At 39.4% G+C, this 21,121-nt stretch overlaps 1 protein-coding gene across 2 annotated transcripts; it reads left to right on the top strand.

Moving 5' to 3' along the window:
* Window positions 1-19,363, top strand: rasip1 (Ras interacting protein 1). Of its 2 annotated transcripts, none has more exons than XM_079836548.1 (16): window positions 1-344; window positions 1,348-1,469; window positions 2,731-3,179; window positions 5,281-5,541; window positions 5,623-5,852; window positions 8,923-9,084; window positions 9,484-9,688; window positions 12,595-12,893; window positions 13,205-13,366; window positions 14,362-14,402; window positions 16,736-16,890; window positions 17,379-17,491; window positions 17,573-17,861; window positions 18,020-18,183; window positions 18,277-18,418; window positions 18,755-19,363. In XM_079836548.1, exons 2-16 carry the CDS (start codon window positions 1,348-1,350, stop codon window positions 18,931-18,933), a joined length of 2,973 nt encoding a protein of 990 aa, XP_079692674.1. In that variant the 5' UTR covers window positions 1-344; the 3' UTR covers window positions 18,934-19,363. The 2 variants fall into 2 exon arrangements, with proteins under 2 accessions (XP_079692674.1, XP_079692675.1); XM_079836549.1 differs by having other exon boundaries at window positions 29-251.
* Window positions 19,364-21,121: the final 1,758 nt, after the last annotated feature.

The following is a 21,121-nucleotide window of genomic DNA, read 5'->3' as shown; positions in this document are numbered from 1 at the left end:
AGAACAATGGGCCTGCTTCTCTATCTATAGACGCAGAAAAGGGGAGAAAGAAAACGAGGAAGAAATAGAAAGCAAGAATAAGGACTAGAGCACCCTTCTAGAGCAACTTTTACGTCGAAAATGAAATAGACATGCTAAAAACTGGGTGAAAGGACAAATTCCGGAAAAGCAAAGCAAAGGCCTCATGCAGAAAATGGACTATTTATGACCAATTATTCTGGAATAAGGAGACACAGAGACAACCTCCACTGGTATTTATTTTATATTATTATAATACACTTCACAAACAACAACAGCCATTCCGAAGATTTATCCCGTTATAAAGAGGAAGCCCGTCACAGTGGGTAAGTCGCATTCAGATCATCCGCTGGTGAGAAAAGCCATTTTACTGATGAAAAATGACAGGAGCTTTAGTCAGCATACTGAAAACCTTTCCCAACCAAATGTTGTAAATTTTGTGTCTTGGTTGTTCGACATCCACCATTAACTTTGTAGAATGTGATGAAATCAATTATGGTCACAAAGTCAACATATTAAAAGTGAACTTCACTTTTGAGGATCGACAGAGGGCAGCTGACACTTAGGGGGTCTGTTCAGGGGTTTTCCCCGTCTGTCTGCGAGGATACATGGAGGTGAAGTCCACAATCAGGGTGGAGGACAAAAACATGTATGTTATTATATATAGCCGACGTTCATCGCTTTTAATCAAAGTACAAAAAGGATGATATTCATAGAATGTGGTTTGGCTGCATGGCTGATCCTCAGCAGTGATAGTTTCATGTTGGTTGATATCTTCGTCATGGCCTCTTGGCGAAGCCATTTGACTCTTACTTGACTTCCACGAGTTTGCTTAGCTCAGGAGCAACAGTGCCAAACCTCTGCTTTTCATTAGACATGTAGACATGAATGTGACATAAATCTTTTTCTCAGAGCCATAACTATTCACCGCCTGCCGTCAACTTTGTGGCATTCCCAGCTAGCCGCGTTAATGCTCTGTTACTCATAGGCTGTTAGATGACGAAGAATGTATGACACTGCACGTCCATTCAACGAGTTCCTGCCATTTGTCTGCTGAATGTCATTCACTGCCGAGATCTGATTTTGGAGAGGAATAAATCTCAACGACACAAACCCAGACTTCAAAGTCTTGCATGACGGCTGATATTTATGTCAATGTTCTTGTGGTGTTTCCCTGCATCTTTTTTTCTCCGACTGTTAAGACATTTCCCTTTCTTGCTTTTTCCTACTTACCCTAATCCTTCCTTTCTCAATTTATTTTGGTCCATTTTATCTTTCCATTCTCCACACTCCCGTCCAATCCTCACCTCCCTCTCTCACTCCCCTTAGATGGAGGAGTCTGGCAGTCCCCGATTTAGGAAGCTCCATTTCCCAGTGGGCTTGTGGATAAATTCTCCAAGGAAACACTTTGCCAAGTTGGGAGCTCGTTGGCCCAGTGCAGCATCAGTCAAGTCAGTGTTCCGAACTTTCTCTTAATCTCTGAATCAATGACAAAATGACAAATTAGAGTGTCCATGATTATGAAAAGTAACACCCCCCCCCCCTCACCCAACAACAAATCTAGTTGCCAAGTTCTCAGAAATGTATTCATGTTGGTTTCATATGGGAAAACTTTTATATGATTTTCAACAAAAGTTTTAGTTTAATGACTCTAAATCTGTCATGTGTAAAATGTGTAAAAATTAATAAATAAATGTAATAATTGATAAAGTTTTGGGGGAGTCACACCACAAGACATTTTATAAACTACACTCTAAAAAATGCTGGGTTAAAAACAACCCAAGTTGGGTTGAAAATGGACTAACCCAGCATTTGGGTTGTTTCAACCTAGCGATTGGGTTGTTTTAAGCAAACATTTTAAGCAAACCAAACCGCTGGGTTAAAACGACCCAGTCACTGGGTTAAAACAACCCAATTGCTGGGTTAGTCCATTTTCAACCCAACCTGGGTTGTTTTTAACCCAGCATTTTTTAGAGTGTAACCTTGTCTTGTCATAAAAAGGTCAAATTATCTGACATGTTTAGAGACTTATGACCTTGACTCTTATTCAAGGTCAATAAGTACAATAATATTTTACTTTTTTACCTTATTTGGACTTGTGCAGATTTAGTCTTCGATATAAGTTCCCGACATTTGTGCATATCTGCTTGTATGTTGGTTGCACCATATGACCTTGAAATACTTTTTTTCAATATTTTTTCTTAAAAAATAATAGTACTTATAAGTAAATAAAACTACTTAATAAGGTTATTTTTCAATAATTCATTTTTTAATGAGGTTTTTAGTTGTGTCACCCAATCATTTTTTTTATTTATGCCACCCAAAAATATTAAAATTAATCTTAATTTAGAAAATCAGAACATGTTCATCATAGAATTTATGTATTCAAGTCATTGTATTAAGAATTACACTTTTAATCGTATTTTTAAATAAACCAATTGATCTGGACCAAAAACATTTTTTAGTGTCATAGGTCTAAGTGTTTACTACTTTCTCTATATTTGTGGCATAAGTAAGCAGACATATGGTCACTGTAACTGTTTTAACATTTCTCCTTCCAAACAATGAGGACACATTATATAAAGAATTGCATGTAACATCAACTTGGACAATTACTTTACATACAGTACTTCACTGAGTATGTAGACGGCTTACAATAACAATTGATATGCAATATATGAATTGTATATCACCTCCTTCCTTTTTTATTAGGTCCACAACTAGCTCAGATGCCGCTTCCCTGCATGAAGCCCCATCATCAGTCCCTTCCACCCTCTCTCACTCCACCCCTTCTCTTGCCCCACCCTCTCCATCCCCTTCTCCTGCCTTCCTCCGCCCTCGCCCAGCCAATCAGCAGTCCAGGGCCAAAAGGCTGTCTCACCTCTTCCTGAGAGGCCGGTCCAACAGTGACCGAGACCGTGCCATTGGAGAACGTGAAAGGGAAATATGGGCGCATTCTGCCACCCCTTCATCACATCACTACCTGCCTCCTGCTTCCTCTAATGCCCCTGGGCTGGTCAAGATCTATGGAGATGCCCTGTCCAGTGGGGCGAACTATCGGAGCCTGCTGGCAAATATGCACTCCACTGCTCGCCAGCTCATTCAGCAGGTCATCACCCGCTACACTGAGAGAGAACGAGAGAACGAGAGTGAAGACACAGGTATTGTGTCCTATAATGCTAATTGTTTTGTGCAAGAAAAGTAGTAAAATATATATCACTAGTCACAGATAACATGCATTTTAAGTCATTCACTTAAAGAGCACCTATTATGGCATTTAAAATGTTCCAAATATTGTTTTAGAAGTCCCCAACAACAGTTTTGCATGCATGCAATGACAAAAAAGAATTTAGTTTTCTTATAATATGCATTTATTTTACCTGTTTTGACAGCGATTCTCAAATGATTCCTTTAGTGATTCACTTTTCAAAACCCCGCCTTTACGTGACGCTAATCTGCGGTGATTGGTCCGATGACCCAGTCAGTTGTGATTGGTATAGTCTGTGCAGATATTTTCGGAAACGGAACGCCCATCAAAGTCTTATAATGACAGTAATTTGTTAATATGTGTTCAGGAGTTATGAATATGAAAACTGCGTCGGTACCGTTTGATTGTAATATGAGCCTCAGCTGATCTCATTCATAAAAAACTCCTCTATTCTCCTCACGAAGACTCGCGACAAATCATCATCCCTCAGGGCTTTTAGTTCAAAAGTGTGCAGATGAGGAGACATATTGATAGATTCTCATATGTCTGAGTCAAATTTCTAAACAGAGGAGTATTTTTTATTGAATACTTCCTCAAAATGCGCAGATGTAGCCTAATCATGAGCGATTGAGTCTCTTATCTGTTGTTTTCAATTCATACTGGCAGCCGGAGGGCGCTCTGTGCACATGTAGTCCATATATGGTACAGACAGACGAAGAAGATACCATGTGCCATAATAGATGTCCATAATAAAAGCTTCCTGAGATCGCGAAAACATGCAAATAGAGACATTTGAAGACTAATAAACACACAATCGCGACGATGTATGGTTTGTCTTCAAGCCACTTAGTCTTCAAATGCTCATCCTTGGGCAGATGAAAGAAGTTTGCTTTTGAGTCGCACTTCAGAACACAGCGTCTCGTCGCCATGATGTTTTCTAGTTTTCACTGGCGTCTTGGAGCGCAATAAGTGGGCGTATCGTATTCAAATAACTTGACAAGTTGACGTCATCTAGTCAGAGAAAAAGCTTCGGTCTTCTAACGATTCTTAAAAATGACTCAGAGTCGACTCTTACTTTTGAAAGAAAATAACTATATATACGGTGCACTGTCATATTTCAAACTTTGTAGGATGTTTTTGTTCACTTAGATCTATGTTACACACTACATGAAAGGTAAATTTCAAAATTCCATGATAGGTGCTCTTTAAGATATCACTCTGATATCTCATTTGCGAAGCCCTTTCAGATTCAGAAATGGCACACAGACGTGCCATGACAGGTTTGATGTCATTAAAGCCAAAATGCCATTAGTTTGTTTTGGGATAGTTCACCCAAAAATTAAAATTTGCCCATGATTACCCTCAACAGTGAATGGTTGTTTCTGTTTTGAAGTCCATAAAAGTGCATCTATCCCTCATAAAATCCATACGGCTCCAGGGGGTTAATAAAGGCCTTCTGAAGTGAATCGATGCATTTGTGTAAGAAAAATATCCATATTTAAAACTTGACGTAGGACGCTCCGGTGAGAATATGCTAGTTCTCGCGAGAACCAAGTTTTGTTTAACTCTATCGTCTGCGCTTCCGCATTCGTCTCCCGGAACTTACGCTACACCTGCGTCCTACGTCATTCGCTGGCACGCCAGTCTCTCGTGAACGCGCGTACGACAGTTAGAGGAAGTTAGAGATTACAGTTTGTAAAGTTCTAAATATGGATTGAATATGCATTCTCTGAATGAATCACTTTTATGGTGCTTTTGTGGTGTTGTATGTATGTAAGATTCTTCAGAAAAACAGTACAGACACATTTGGAATGACATGAAGGTGAGTAAATAATGATGGATGTTTCATATGGGTCTGCTGCTGCATATTGGGTTCATTCATCCATTATCTCAGTCTTGTAATGGATGAAAAAGAAAAAAACAAAAGCAAGCTGCAAATAATTAAATGTGCATTTTGAGCGGAGACATCACAGATTAGATTTAGGAAATTAGGCTTTACCCACTTATTGTATCATTCCCTTCTGAATGTCCTAACTTCCTGTTCACCTGGTCAGCTCTCCAGAAATACAACCCCGAGGACTTCCTGTTATGTGATGTCATTGGAAAGCCCATTCAGCAGCCAGATGGAGCCATTCAATGGCAAACTGAGTGCCGAAGGGGCGTGGCATCCTGGGAATGCCCCTTACAGCTAGTGGATATGTGGAGACCGAAGGATGGTTTTGAACGACGGTTTGAGATCCAGCGCCTTGAGGAATATGAGAGGGAGGAGAAAGAGAAGGAGAAAGAGAGAGAGAGGGATGGAGAGAGCTATCAAGGTTAGAACATATATAACTGTAAGACATTTTACATACATTAAAACATTGAAGCGTATTAACCAGTGAAAACACTGGTAACAGGAGTACGCTGGAGGCGGAGCCGCATGTCTTCTGGGGGTGGTCCAGAAGAAGAACGAGGTCACCGAGGGCGGAACACAGAACTTAGGAGGAGTATTAGCGATATGAACCTGAGTCTAAGACGTCGTCAGGGCAACAACGCTAGCAATGACCCTCGGCGCTCTGGAAATGCCCCAAACAATGGACAGGACAGAAAGAACATAGTGAGCATGATATCAGCTGAAGGTGGAGAGGTAAAATAAAGATACAGACCAACCTTTCAATACATTACAACTCAATAATGTGAAACTGAATTGATAACACAGCACGCAGGGCTCAACAATAAGGATTTTTTTGGACTTTCCCGGTTTTGGCCTGTAGTTCCAATATTTTTACCCTTCCAATGTAAAAATTGTACTACAAACTACTCTTACTGATGCTGTAACGTTATTACAATTTCAACAAAACCTTAACTATTTTAGCCAACTACATAATTTTACCTAGCTAATAATTTTAATAATCCAAAATATCACACACAAAAAAAGTGCATGTAACCAATCAGGCCTTGAAATACTGTGGGTGCTTTTCCAAAGTTACTAGGCACTCAGCATTTTCACTGGCCACAATTTTGACATCGATACCATGAGGAAAACTAAGCAAGTATACTGCCCTACAAAGGCAAACGACCTTAACTCGCTAGAGTGTGGAACTGAGAAAAATTACTTTAAAGATTTGTAGTTGTCCAGACAAATTAATTATAGGTAGGACACTGGAAATCTGCCGATTAGATGTAATAGTAATAAAAATTATCTACATAAAAAAATATTGAGCTCAAATGTGACTTTTGACCCCTATTTTGAAGTTACTGTACTCTGCCTTTGTATCGTCTGCAAAAAGTGAGAAGTCACACCAAGGCAAATGGCAGTAACTTCCACATTATCAATATTTGGTTGCTGATCACCATTTACAAAATCATTATAGTAACACCTGTATAAAATCTAATGACCATGACATTTATTTTGGATGATTTTCAATTGCTTTTTTATGGAGCAGTTTGGTAGCCTATTTATTTGATAGCTGACTAGACTATTTATGCTATAGGCTGTTAGCTAGCTAAACGAGGTAGATTGCGATCTATCTAATTTGTTAGTCACAATTTCTTACCTTGACTTCGATGTCTGCATTTCAAAACCATCTCAACCATTCTTAAAGGAACACACCGACTTTTCGGGACTTTATCTTATTCCCCATATCCCCCAGAGGTAGATAAGTCCATACATACAATTCTCTTCTCCGTGTGCCATAACTCTGTCTGACGCATCCACCGCTAGCCTAGCTTAGCACAAACACTGGAGGTAAAAGGCTCCAGCTAGCCTACTGCTCAATAAGTGACAAAATAACACCAACATTTTCCTATTTACATGTTGTGATATGTATAGTGACATTGTATACTAAGACCGACGAAAAATTAATAGTTGTGATTTTCTAGACCGATATGGCTAGGAACTATTCTCTCATTCCTGCGTAATAATCAAGGAACTTTGAGCCGTACCATGGATGCAGCAGTGTAATGATATTACGCAGCGCCTGAAAATAGGCTAACTTCCGTCAACATAACCAACGTGACAACCTGCTTGCACAGAGAGCGTGCTGTGGACTATTTTCAGGCGCTGCGTAATATCATTGCGCTGCTGCACTCATGGTACGGCTCAAAGTTCCTTGATTATTACGCAGGAATGAGAGAATAGTTCCTAGCCATAGCTGTCTAGAAAATCACAACTTTTCATTTTCTGTCGGTCTTAGTACACAATGTAACTATACACATCACAACATGTAAATAGGAAAATGTTGGCGTTATTTTGTCACTTATTGAGTAGTAGGCTAGCTGGAGCCATTAACCTCCAGTCTTTGTGCTAAGCTAGGCTAGCGGTGGGTGTGTCAGACAGAGTTATGGCACGCACTGAGATGAGAATGGTATGTATGGACTTATCTAACTCTGGGGGATACGGTGAATAAGCTAAAGTCCCAAAAAGTCGGCGTGTTCCTTTAAACGCAATTAGTAAAAACAACCACTCAAGGTACCGTGTGTCAGAAGTGCTTCAGTGACAGATGTCTCTGACACAGGCTATACTGTAATTTAAACGCAGCAAACTTTAATAGACAGTAAAACAAACGCAGAATGCCGTAACTCCAGGCTGACACAGTAACTTCTAAACAACGGCTGAACAATAGCAGAGTACTCTAACTCAATTTCGATAAAACAACGGAATTGACTCAAGATACTTATCCACATGATAAAGGAAGTCTTAAATGTCCCAAAAATATCAACCAAAAATGAAGTTACTGCCTTTTGCCTTTGTACAGCAGTATATTAGGCTGCTGTCACTTTAAGACCTGACACACGGATCAATTATAATGTTACAAATGTGTTTTCTTTCTCAACTTTATGTTCACTTAAGACATAACTGAATGTGTTTAAGTAAATACTCGCCAAGACCAGCATTTTGACATTATTTTGTGTGTATTTTACTGTTTACGGTCAATGAGCAGCGTAAAGAAATAAATTTAGTACTGAGAGGCAGCTTTATCTGCATGCACTTTGGGTGTGAGCACAAAAAATCTGTGGAAATGAGTAAAATGTGGGAATGTGCAATACACGCAATCCCAAGGCAAAATTCAAACCCATTAACACCAACAATATTCATCCGGAGCAAATGAAATGAGTGAGTGAGGGGAGATGGGTTTGTGTGTCAACTCGCTGTCAGAGAGATGAGAGCAAGAAAGGGCAACTGGTATCTATTCAGAGGAAAATTAGTATTGGAAGCGTTTCAGATATTTCAGTATCGATATTTATAGAGAACAAAAAAAATTGATATATATTTTTGACAACACTACATTGCACATATAGTTTACTATTTCAGATTAATTTTTAAAACACTACAATTTTAAAATGTAAACAGTATATTATATAGCATATATAATTCAAGCTGCCAAAGTGGCTAGAATGACTGCATTACACGCCACTGCTGAAATCCACCCGCATTTGGCAGGTTCGCGAGGGTATTAATGTAAAGCCCTACACAAATTTAAAAGAAGAAGAAGAAAAAAGTAGAATGCTGTAAAATATATAGCAATGGCTATAATGTGTCAAATGACAAGTTCCTTCAACAGGCCATGAAAGTCTCCACACTGGCATCCTTATTGTTTAGCCCTATAATGACATATATCCCTAATGCAGTACATGAAACAAGTCAATTTAATACATGCGTGTCATGATAAATGCATGTAATCCATTCTCAGCACTATCCATGTGTGATTTTTCAGGTCACCGGGCCAAGAGGTGGTGGATGTGAGGTGGACAGACGTACTCGTGCAGCAGAGGAAGAGAAAGACACCTGTGACCTGGAAGTGATGTCGCAAAGTCTGATCCTTCCACCGACAGATCGGCCTTACTTCCTGTTACTGCAGGGCTATGACCAGAGCAAGGCTAGACATGCATCATCTCACTTATCTTACAGCCGTCCCATGATATCATACCTGTATTCCTCTAATCACAACATACCATCAAAGCTTTCATACCTTTGAGTGGAATGGCCATTGAACAAACTGCACAAAACAGCCATACAAAAGCTCTATAAACACACAAGGGCCGGACAATACCAACAGAAGCATGCTGTGTCTACTGCTTCATCTCTGCACAATGACCTCACACAAGCACATATTGTCGAAAACTGTAACACTCTTCATTCCTTATCGTTGCCGTATTTCTGCAACTTAAGATAGGAGATTGCGCAGATTGTAGTAAAGACCACAATGAATATGATAACAGTTTTTTTTCCACTCTCGTTGTTCTCCTTCTCACTCTCTTGCTTATTATTTGTTCAGGACTTTGTGTTGTACATAATGACGGGTCACACACATGTTTTTGGGCGGAAGCCAACATTCCGTGAACGTGAGATGGACAGGGAGAGGGAGAGGAAGGGGAAGAGGCCTCTAAAAGTGGACACTTACCTCTCAGCCCCTGACCTGCTTGCCCGACACCTCCTGATCAGAAGAGACACAGTCGTCCCAGAGCAACCACGCGGTCAAGGTACCCTGACAGCAAGCTAACAAAAGACAATGAATAAAATGTCACAACACAAAACAAAACTTAAGGGCTTTGTTGCAACTGGGCTCTGGTTTCACTTTGCAGCACCAAGGATTTCAAACATTCGTGATAAAGCAAGAACAGGCAGTACTGGCGTGAAGAAACACTACTGCAATCAGGGTGGTTTAACTAAATATCTTAGTATTTGAGACATTTTATTGATTAAATAGTGCTGACAAACTCTGCAACATTACTTTTTCACTTTTTTGATACTTTACAATACTGCCCACACCATGCCCGATTTTCGCCGTTGATTTCCACTCACCTACAGTGAATGGCAATCGCCAACAAAAGCCAGTAATCGGAGGCAAATCTGCACTCAATGGTGACTTCAACTGAGGATCACTATGTGTCAGTTTTCAAAGGCATGAAACTGAGAGAAGCGCCAATGCATTGCAGCTGCCCACACACTACAAGACTTCCAAAGTTGTCGGATTTCTGTTCTTTTCACACTACACAACTCACTCTAATGCCAGTTCCAGTCAAAACAAATTTCAAATGACAGGATTACTACTGCAGACAGGTCAAGATATTTAGTCTGCTAATGCTACCCACATTCTACATGATAGCCCTGATTTTCTACTCATCAACAGTTAATGGAGATCATAGACAAAAGCCTAAAATCAGAGGCAGGTTAGTGCTAGTTCACATCAGTGACAATGGTCTGATGCGTCACCTTTGCCGGGAGATGTTTTGCGTGTTAAATATTATCGCTGATGCCCGAGAGATATGTAGCACATTAAAGGGATCCCCTGGTGTTAAGACTTGTATGGCTTAATATAACATAAATGATGTCTCTTACTGAAATATGTAGTAGAAAAGCCATGAAAGATCTATGTTATTTAAAAAATACATTATATATTTGGACAATGGGAGGCGACATTTTGTTTGCATTCTAGGTCGATGACGTAGAATGGTTGCACTCGGCAATCAACTGGCGCTACCCGTAGCTGTTTTTACCACAACACAACTTAACTCTGAAAATTGTTTCAGAGTTAAACAAAACCAATTCATTGCTTTGTAATTGCCTTTAAAACACACTCAAACACACATGTGCACACAATCTCACACACACAAACAGATCGGCGTGCGCGCGTCTCAATCGAGATGTGTTATGGGCTGCCCTAGTCATTTGCCACGACAGGGGCGGAATCCGAAATCGCCCCCCTATACCCTTAAATAGGGCACTATTTGAGGAAACAGCCATTTGTAGTGGTGTCCGAAACCATAGTGGACATGTTCGAGTGCACTCATTCAATCCCACAATGCACCGCAATAACGAGTGTACAGCCGATGCACACACAGCGGCTGTCCGACTTCACACACTCGTTTTCATTCACTCCTTCAAGTGAACTGTATTAGTGGACAAAAGTAGGGAATAGTGACTGAGGGTTTAGGCAGCGATTTCGGATTCACTCAATTCCATAATAGCGCCAATGGAAAAATGGAGTGGAAAGTTCAGCATGTCATCTACTGACGATGCGCAAATTAAAGAACACATATGCAGCCGGATAATTTCTATAATGACCAACGCAATCGAACAAGAGCAGCGCAAATTAGCATCTGGTTTAAAACATACTTTTTTTGGGCGGTAAATAATGGCACAAATACCAGTAAATTGACTAGCGCATACTTTAGTAAATCGCCTTGCATGATTCATTTAAATACTCTCCTCCTATAAAATGCATATGCAAAAGTCAGCCACAAAAATGTTCAGCGCTAATTGTCTTTAGTAAATCTTGAGAGTATAGTTTTTAACGCCAAAAGAGGGTTTGCGCTGGCGTAAGCTGTTAGTAAATTGGGCCCTAAATATACCGTCTACAATCCAAGTCCTGTAGTGTGAAATGTGTTTTGAATGGAACTGACATCAGTGACAACAGACAGTTGTGTAGTGTGAAAAGAACAGAAATCTGATTGCTTTGAAAGCCGTGTAGTGTGTGGGCGGCATAACACGGATGGCAAAAAGATCACTACTGACAACCCATGGAAACAAAACATGTAAGTCCTTCCGTTGTGCTAGCTTATATTGCTAGCAAGTAGCGACGAAGAAGGTCAATGTCAAAGTTGACATGAAACAGAGGTTGCAATAGTCTTTTCTTCCCAATTGTGACATATAGTATCTGAGTGAAACAGCTTCTCAAACAAGAACAAATGTAGGATGGGACTTGATTTTGCGCATTGGGAATTGATTAGATGGTTGTGGTTTGCTATTGCTGTGATCTCATGTAAGTGACAGGTTTGTCCCGCCCTCACGGCAGTAAACACGTCATCAGAGAAGATTAGAAATAATTTATAATAAATACTGTGATATTCCAAAAAAAGGTCAATTTTAATCTCATGGTTAACTCTTTCACATGCTTGTGAAACGATGCAGGTAAAGACATTTACCAAACAAAAAACTATCAAAACATTAACAGTACACAAAAGCACTTAAATACCACAGCGTTTCTGTGTATTTTTTGTTCTTGTACCATGTACAACAGTAGTCCTGTGGTATGGCCTATTGGAGTATCTAGCATATACCATTGTACATGAATATGGTAATTATTCAGTGTACCCAAACAGCAACTAGCAATGTGGTTTTCTGTTTTAATTCTTTTGGGGATTTTGTAAGCTGTTAGATAAAAATAACAGCTGACTATTTTAAACATTTCAAATATGTTATAGCTTAAATGTATGGCAAGATACTTTTGCCATGTACTGTAGCTTCTAGCGCAATTCGTTTTTCAGCTTTTTGCTTATAGCTTACAGTAGCTATTTTTCCTGTCGCTAGTTCAGCTAGCTACATGTTTTGAGTAGCTTGCCCAATACTGTCTGCAATTATGCTTCTTGTTCTCATTCTTCCTTAGCCTTGGCGCGTCCATTCAGAGGAGGACCTGTCACTCTTAATGGAGCTCCACTTTATAGGGAAGCAGCCCTAAAGCCAGGAGACTTGCTGGGTCTTGGCAGCCACTTCCTTTTCCTTTACCGTGACCCCCGTGTGACCCCAGCCCCGCCCCTGGCCTTACCGCCACCATGGCAAGGTGACATGTCAACTTCCTACGGCCCTGGCGGGATGACAGATAGACAGGAAATGCTCAGGCAGTATCTGGGGTCCACAGAATCACTGCTGAGATTCCAGGCCAAACATGCCGATGCCTTGCTGCAGGTAAACACTGATACAATCGAATACTCCTTCTGATATATCTGTCATAAACAAACAGTAGTGCATGTAAATACAGAGTTCTGACAGCCGGATTTTATCATAATGATTTACTGAATGTCAAATTCACAGCACAGTTCAGCCAACATTTCTGCGTAAATGTTTAAAATATGGCATACTTAGTGAGTGTTGCAATGAAACTTAATTTAGGAAAAATAGAATCACTGGTGTAACAAATACTGCAGTAGTTTCAATTTTGCCATGGCTTCATAATATTTATTTATACAAATCGGTTACTACTTCTACTTTAATTTCAGGAAATTATTTCGAAGAATTCCAGTCCAGATTCAGGGGGCGGGGCCTTAGCACCTGCCTATCTTCTTTCACTCATGATTGACTACGCCTCTAAACATCTGGATCCTGAATTAACACCACAACTGCTTTTAAAGGCAGCCAATCAGATCAAAGGAATTGTTTGGGTAAGTATCCAAAAGTCTAGAGCAGTGATTGCCAAGGTTATATGTACATGGTTTTGCCTTGTTATTAAACACATGAAACAGAAATGACAGCTTTTAAATTATATATTATATATCAAATTATATTTTTTTTAATTAACGGCTTGAAAACCCGTTTCAAGAAAACCGTTTTGTTATGTCATTTTCGTCCCATCAAATGTCTGCCCATCAAAACAATATCAAACTGAATGTAATTATAATATGGCAATTAGTGCTGGGTCTTTTTTTTTTACCTACTGTACATTATAGAGTTGTTTTTAAGTGAATAATTGTAATTATAGTCATTTAAATAATATAAATGATCATGATGATAGATTATATACAGTATAATATAAATTAAAATGAACATATGTCTGATTTGATGTTGATGAAGGGGTGCTTGAGCCTCACTCATGGAACCACTGGTCTAGATGACATGAAATATCATGATATCACAAAGTGTAAAACCACAACCTTTATTAGGAGTAAAGTGAAGTACAGGGTTGGGCTGTTATGTAACAGCGCTGAGACGGCTATTGGAATGCAAAGGTTATAATGAACATGATTTGAACAGGCCATCACTGTTCTTCACACTATCTTGCCCTCTTTGGCTCATGCAACGTTTTTTTGTCAAACTAAAGCACAGATAAAACTGGAGTAACGGTTCAAACACAACAACCACTAATAGTTTATCTGAGAGTGTCGTACAGGAGTGTCTTAAAATGGACTCTCTCTCTGGACTGTAAAGCTGTGGTTGAGGAGCCACAGCTGCAGACACAGATGGGCTTTCACTGGAATTTCGCCGTAGTTTGTAAACAGAGGTTGACTGATGTCATTTCCACCCGTTTGGAAAATGTGCTGTCATTGTCCGGACACATCAGCCAAACACTCCCACCCATGCATTCATCCGAGTCTGCTTTAATCTCTCTCTCTCTCTCTCTCTCTCTCTCTCTCTCTCTGTTCCATTATTCATCTTTCAGGACAAAATTAAAGAGTTCGGTGACAAACATCCAACACAAAAGTAAGAACCTGCACCACTCTCTATGCTGTAGATCTGTATACACTGTTCAAACATGGTTGCTCAGTGACAGGCCTGTAAACAGCAAATTCCTCTCACCTTACTCAGCACTGAGCATGTGTTGTGCTATTATGTATTTATTGTTTAAATGTATAATTAATGTATAAAAAATATAGTTAATGAAATGTAACATTATATTTAATTAATGTTAAATAATTAAATTAAAACTTGAATAATTTTTTCATTTTATTTATATTTAATTAATAAAAATGTATATATATATATATATATACATACACTCACCTAAAGGATTATTAGGAACACCTGTTCAATTTCTCATTAATGTAATTATCTAATCAACCAATCACATGGCAGTTGCTTCAATGCATTTAGGGGTGTGGTCCTGGTCAAGACAATCTCCTGAACTCCAAACTGAATGTCAGAATGGGAAAGAAAGGTGATTTAAGCAATTTTGAGCGTGGCATGGTTGTTGGTGCCAGGCGGGCCGGTCTGAGTATTTCACAATCTGCTCAGTTACTGGGATTTTCACGCACAACCAATTCTAGGGTTTACAAAGAATGGTGGGAAAAGAGAAAAACATCCAGTATGCGGCAGTCCTGTGGGCGAAAATGCCTTGTTGCTGCTAGACGTCAGAGGAGAATGGGCCGACTGATTCAAGCTGATAGAAGAGCAACTTTGACTGAAATAACCACTCGTTACAACCGAGGTATGCAGCAAAGCATTTGTGAAGCCACAACACGCACAACCTTGAGGCGGATGGGCTACAACAGCAGAAGACCCCACCGGGTACCACTCATCTCCACTACAAATAGGAAAAAGAGGCTACAATTTGCAGGAGCTCACCAAAATTGGACAGTTGAAGACTGGAAAAATGTTGCCTGGTCTGATGAGTCTCGATTTCTGTTGAGACATTCAGATGGTAGAGTCAGAATTTGGCGTAAACAGAATGAGAACATGGATCCATCATGCCTAGTTACCACTGTGCAGGCTGGTGGTGGTGGTGTAATGGTGTGGGGGATGTTTTCTTGGCACACTTTAGGCCCCTTAGTGCCAATTGGGCATTGTTTAAATGCCACGGCCTACCTGAGCATTGTTTCTGACCATGTCCATCCCTTTATGACCACCATGTACCCATCCTCTGATGGCTACTTCCAGCAGGATAATGCACCATGTCACAAAGCTTGAATCATTTCAAATTGGTTTCTTGAAAATGACAATGAGTTCACTGTACTAAAATGGCCCCTACAGTCACCAGATCTCAACCCAATAGAGCATCTTTAGGATGTGGTGGAACGGGAGCTTCGTGCCCTGGATGTGCATCCCACAAATCTCCATCAACTGCAAGATGCTATCCTATCAATATGGGCCAACATTTATAAAGAATGCTTTCAGCACCTTGATGAATCAATGCCACGAAAGGGGGTCAAACACAGTATTAGTATGGTGTTCCTAATAATCCTTTAGGTGAGTGTATATATATATATATATATATATATATATATATACACAATTTAAATTATTTAATCAAATATGAATGTGTGTATGTACACCGTTGTACACATTTATAAAATTTTCCTCAAAAGGTCGTGCACACCAAGGACGATAAATATAATGCTAACGATAAAGATATAGTTCTAAAAATGTCTAAATTTCAAAGATTAGCAGTCCATCACAATCCGTCTATAACGATAATGACACAGAGAGACTAAAAGAGTAGGCAACAATTACCCGGATAACCTACTTCTTCCAGTGAGGTACGCAGTGCCTAAGATGGACACTTTACTATTTTAGGCCAGGGGAGAGGATTTATGAATTGTGGTGAATTCTTACTATATAGAACATACTTTTAAAATAAATTACTTATTCAAAATAAGTACATACTCAAGAGGGTATGTGATTTCGGGCCACAGCCAACATCATTGGAATCCGTTTCAGAACAATGTTTTCCAGCTGATAAGTGATGAAAACATTGACAGCCAAACAGAATCCATCCTGCTTTAAAGAGCTTGAGCATTTCAAGTGGTAGACAACAAAACTGCAGTGTGCACTTAGAATAAACAGAACGATATTATTCGCTGGAGTGGACACATAGTTATCGTTCTTGGTGTGAACGGGCCTTAAGAGTTTGAAAACGTTAGAAATGGTGAAACTATCCTGAGATGCCACAAGCTAAAAATTTCGGATAGTGACCTTCCATGTATCAATATTTTAAAAACACAGTATGAAAGCAATCCTTTAAACATAGCAATGTGTAATATGTGTGCATTTTGTGCACCATGCAGAGGTTTTATAATGTTTTCTTTATACCTGTACAGCCCAGCAGAGGCTGAAGTTGAGCTTCCTCCCCCAAGCGTGCAGAAGCTCTCCTCCGACCTTCAACCTCTCATGTTCTGGATGTCCAACGCCACGGAGCTCCTCAACTTCTTTCAGGTCAAAGTCGAAGCCATGGAAAAAGAATGGGAATTTGAAGGTGAGCGAGAGATCAGCAATTACAGCGCGTTTTCTGAAAACAAAAAATACTTTTATTACACATACAAAATGTGCCATATCTTCTGCTGCAGACGTGTTATGTCTTTTGTTAAAATGAATCCGTTTATTATGCCATCTTGTCCTTTTTTGGTAAACCTGCAAGTCTAAGCAAACATTATGACCTGCAAAATAGGCCTGAACTTTAAAAAGAATTACAATGAGAATATATTCAACCTACTGACTCATACAACGTTCATGGAATAAACGTTAAAATCTTGTCAAAATGTATGATAATATATTGTGCATTGTCAACAAGTAGTCATTTTTCTTTGAAAGATGAGCTTGTAAAATTGCAGTTATTATAAATTATTCGTGTTAATAATTACCTTGTCACCTGGGATGGTTTATGTTCATCTGAAAATTTCTCCATGTGATTTTATGAACATTTTGAGTTATGTGTGGTAAGTTTTGTCTCATATTAACCTGTAGCCCCGGGTGACCCTGTGCTCTCGGCCGACATGGACACCTGTTCGGAGGCGCTGGCACAGCTGGATGATGTCATTATGCACACCTTTCAGCAATGTGTATACCATCTGACCAAGGTGAAAGAATGTGCTGCTTGAATGACATTTTTTTATGTAATGTATTTTATGTATTAATAACTCGTTTCCTCTCTCTTTCAGACATTGTACTCCCTCCTCCCAGCACTGTTAGACACTAACCCGTTCTCCAGTGAGGAGAAGAAGAAAGTAAAAGCAGGCGCAAAGGACATAGCAGGTAGTGAAGGTGAAGGAGACGAGGAAGAGGACGTCTCCACTTTGCCGCCCACCGTGGCCGGACTGGTGGAAGTGTATCGCTGTTCTCTGCAGCTTTCCAGAGAAGCTTGCCTCTCTCCACCGCTAACCTCCCAAACATTTGGCTACCTCTTCTTCTTCACAAACACGTCTCTTCTCAACACACTCTTGGAGAGAGGTGAGAATTTACAGTCTTTCGTAAACACAGTTGTGTTTGCGCATGGTTTCGAGCAGCGATGGCAGCAGCTGACTTGTGATGGCAATGAGTTTATGAGGATGACCAGCACAAATGCAAGTGTGATGCGGAAAATGATTTGTTTGTTCCGTCTTAAACAGATAGTCTGTTCTCTTGGTCACGTGCGGTTCAAATCCGAACAAATCTGGACCTGGTCCTAGACTGGCTACAAGGAGCAGGCCTTGGAGATATTGCGTCAGAGTTTCTAAAGAAGCTATCAGTTACAGTCAATTTCCTGTGCATACCTAAGACACGCCTTATTCAGGTGAGAGTTTAAGAACAAACGGACCCCTGCGTTGAATATGCTTTTAACATCGATAATTCAGTCACATGACAATGCATTACCCTCTTCCTTCAGTCATCATGGTCAAGTTTACAGGAAGAACATTTCCTGCTAAGTCCTTCCCAGCTTCACCATCTTCTCACCCATTATAAGCTTGGACCAACGAGAGCGCCGCCTTCCTCATGGGCTCCGCCTCTCGGTACTGATCTTGGAGGTGGTGAGTAACAACCTTAATAAATGAACAACTTAATTATATCAAGTAATATCAGTACATTTTCAAAAAGAAATAATACTTTTATTCAGCAAAGATGCATTAAACTGATCCAAAACATGTAATTTTAACATCACTGGAAAACATTACATTTTAAAATATATGAATAGAATAATATCAACAAAATATCACAAAATAATCATTTTTACTGTATTTTTGTATAAATAAATGCAGTCTTGTTAGTTTTACTGACCCCAAACTTTTCAACTGTAGTGTATATTTAATATATTTATATTATACGCAATATATCATTTTTCTTTCATATTATTTACATATTTTCAGATATTTTTGAGAGTTTCTTGGACCATCCTCCTCTTATCTTGCCTAACGAGACACCTCGCCTGGACCTGACTCAGCCAATCCCAAGCCCCGATCTACTGAAGGAAGTGACACGCCTAAGAACATTCCTGTGGGGGCTCGACCAGGATGAACTTCCTGCTAATCAACGGACTAGACTGTAACATTATTTCATTCCAGTTGTAAAATTATGAACATTATCTAGTTCTCATATAGAGAAACTATCAGTCTTTAGATACTATAGTAGGTTACATAATGGCCTGTTCATGTAGAATTCATTTCAGGTGACATTCCTTCTTTCTTTGCCTATCAAGCACTTCTGTTTGATTTTAATGGATATACACTGGCTTAATTATGAATATGTATAATTCATTGCATTTGTTATCTTAAAGGTTAATATTATAGGAAATTCATTGCCTGGTTGCAATGATAAATGCCAGCCTGTTATTTCACACAGACATCTAATGTTTCTGGTAAAGTAGGTTTTTCACCATTTGTATTTCTGTAATAAATAAAAATCACATATATCCCCTGGCATATATTTTAAATTATTATTATTAATAAATTCCCATACATTTTGTAAGGGGCTGTTGGAAAAAGTGGTGGCCACGTGCTGTTCTATTAATCAACACTGGGTGGCATGATCGCAATGGATTCAACGATTAGTTAGTGAGAAACACCACTGGTCAATTAAATCACCAGTACACTAAAAAGGCAAATCACATTATGACATATTGATGCGGATCAGTATCCTGAAAATGTATTTATTTCATTTAAATAGGATTCTAGAAGTGTTTTGAATTATAAATAGCTTACTTGTTATATGCCATGTGTTTATAGTGGAAATACTGATACTTGCAAGTGCCCTTACAAACATTTACCATGGCAACCACATACTAGTTTACACTTAAATTCCACAGTTACTATATTTATTACTACTATTGAACCATAATAAATTAGTATGCAACGTTTTCTTTATTTGATGACGTTTCAACTAGTTATCACAATTTTATTGCAGTTATAACTCTAGTTTCCATGGTTACAAATGCCAAAATATTTGTAAGGTAATACAACATTTAGATAGGCCTACTAGTTCAAAGCCAGGGTCAACCCTAGGTAAACATAATTAAGGGTTATCTTCTTCGGTTATACTGTTCATAGCCTAGTTCAAAGCCTAGTAGATGTTTACTAGGAAGGGCAAATTCCAACCGGAAGTGAGCATCCCTAGGTCCTACTCCGAAGGGCAGAGCCCTTGAAGTGGGGACTTTGGAGGGAGCATTTGTGTGTCATAATGAAGCCGTTTGGAACGCACTTGGAGAAGGGATGAAAGACCACGTTCTCATTAGCTTCACATTGAATGTTGCCACGACAACACTAAGCAGTGACAACAGGAATATCTTATTATTGCTATTATTGCTGTTAATATGATACAAATAAATGTACATTATAATGAATGCTTTATATGTATGCATGTGTTCCCGATCTCCTCTTAACTTTATAAGTTAAAGGTACAGTAAGCGATTTCGGAGAATCATTGTTGTACACTGTTGATATTTGAAATCAACCCAAACAAACACACCCCTCCCTTCATTGCTCTGCCCCCAAAATGCACGAACATGCAATGCAAGATTGGATGTTACTTTACCATAGCAGAAACGAAGCAAAATAAAGCTTAGGGGAAAATAAATCGAAGATGACGAATAAACGTCAAGGAAGAACTAAAAATGAACATACAGTTGCACATGAGTATAAGCAAGAGTTAATTTTTAAAGGTGTCATGCACTGGCTTTTTACATTTTTTTATACTGTTGTCTGAGGTAAACGTATGACGTTCGCGTGGTTTTTACATTCAAAAACATCATAATGAATAAGTAATAGGCTATTTTCTGCCTTGGTTTTGAGGCTCTCTGAAAAACTGTCGGTTTTGATGGGCGTGCCGCACTGAAGGCGGCTAGGATTGGATAAGATTTGCATATTTAATGAGCTTCTGCTCCCCTGTCAGTGACAGCATGTGACAAACGGCAACTGGAATGAATCGCCCAGCCCACAGCCAGGGCTCACAAAGTGTCTTTATCAAACAAACACAATGATTCATCTCTCATCCACCCGTGATTGATTGGAATGTTATTTCTGTATCATTTTGCCCGATCATAAGTGAATATAACCGCAAACCGCACACACACACACGGCAGACCGGTGATAGCCCATTTGAAAAACACAAAGCCCCGGGACTTTGGGCTTTGCAAGCTGGCATTACAAGTCTGAGTCTGATCCCGTAAGAACCAATAACACCTTCTACAGCCTGTGAGAGCGTGCTATGTAATCAATAGATATCAAACAGTTTGTAACAAT

This window comes from Gobio gobio (assembly GCF_949357685.1).
Source record: "Gobio gobio genome assembly, chromosome: 15".
Taxonomy (NCBI): Eukaryota; Metazoa; Chordata; class Actinopteri; order Cypriniformes; family Gobionidae; genus Gobio; species Gobio gobio.
Note: the sequence above shows the minus strand (reverse complement) of the source record. Positions and strands in the feature narration are given on the sequence as shown.

Coding starts and splice junctions, on each gene's coding strand:
- rasip1 (XM_079836548.1), top strand. CDS start 1,348: ATGGAGGAGTCTGGCAGTCCCCGATTTAGGAAGCTCCATTTCCCAGTG. Junction 9,085..9,483: donor AGGGCTATGACCAGAGCAAG/GCTAGACATGCA, acceptor TTATTTGTTCAG/GACTTTGTGTTGTACATAAT. Junction 9,689..12,594: donor AGAGCAACCACGCGGTCAAG/GTACCCTGACAG, acceptor ATTCTTCCTTAG/CCTTGGCGCGTCCATTCAGA.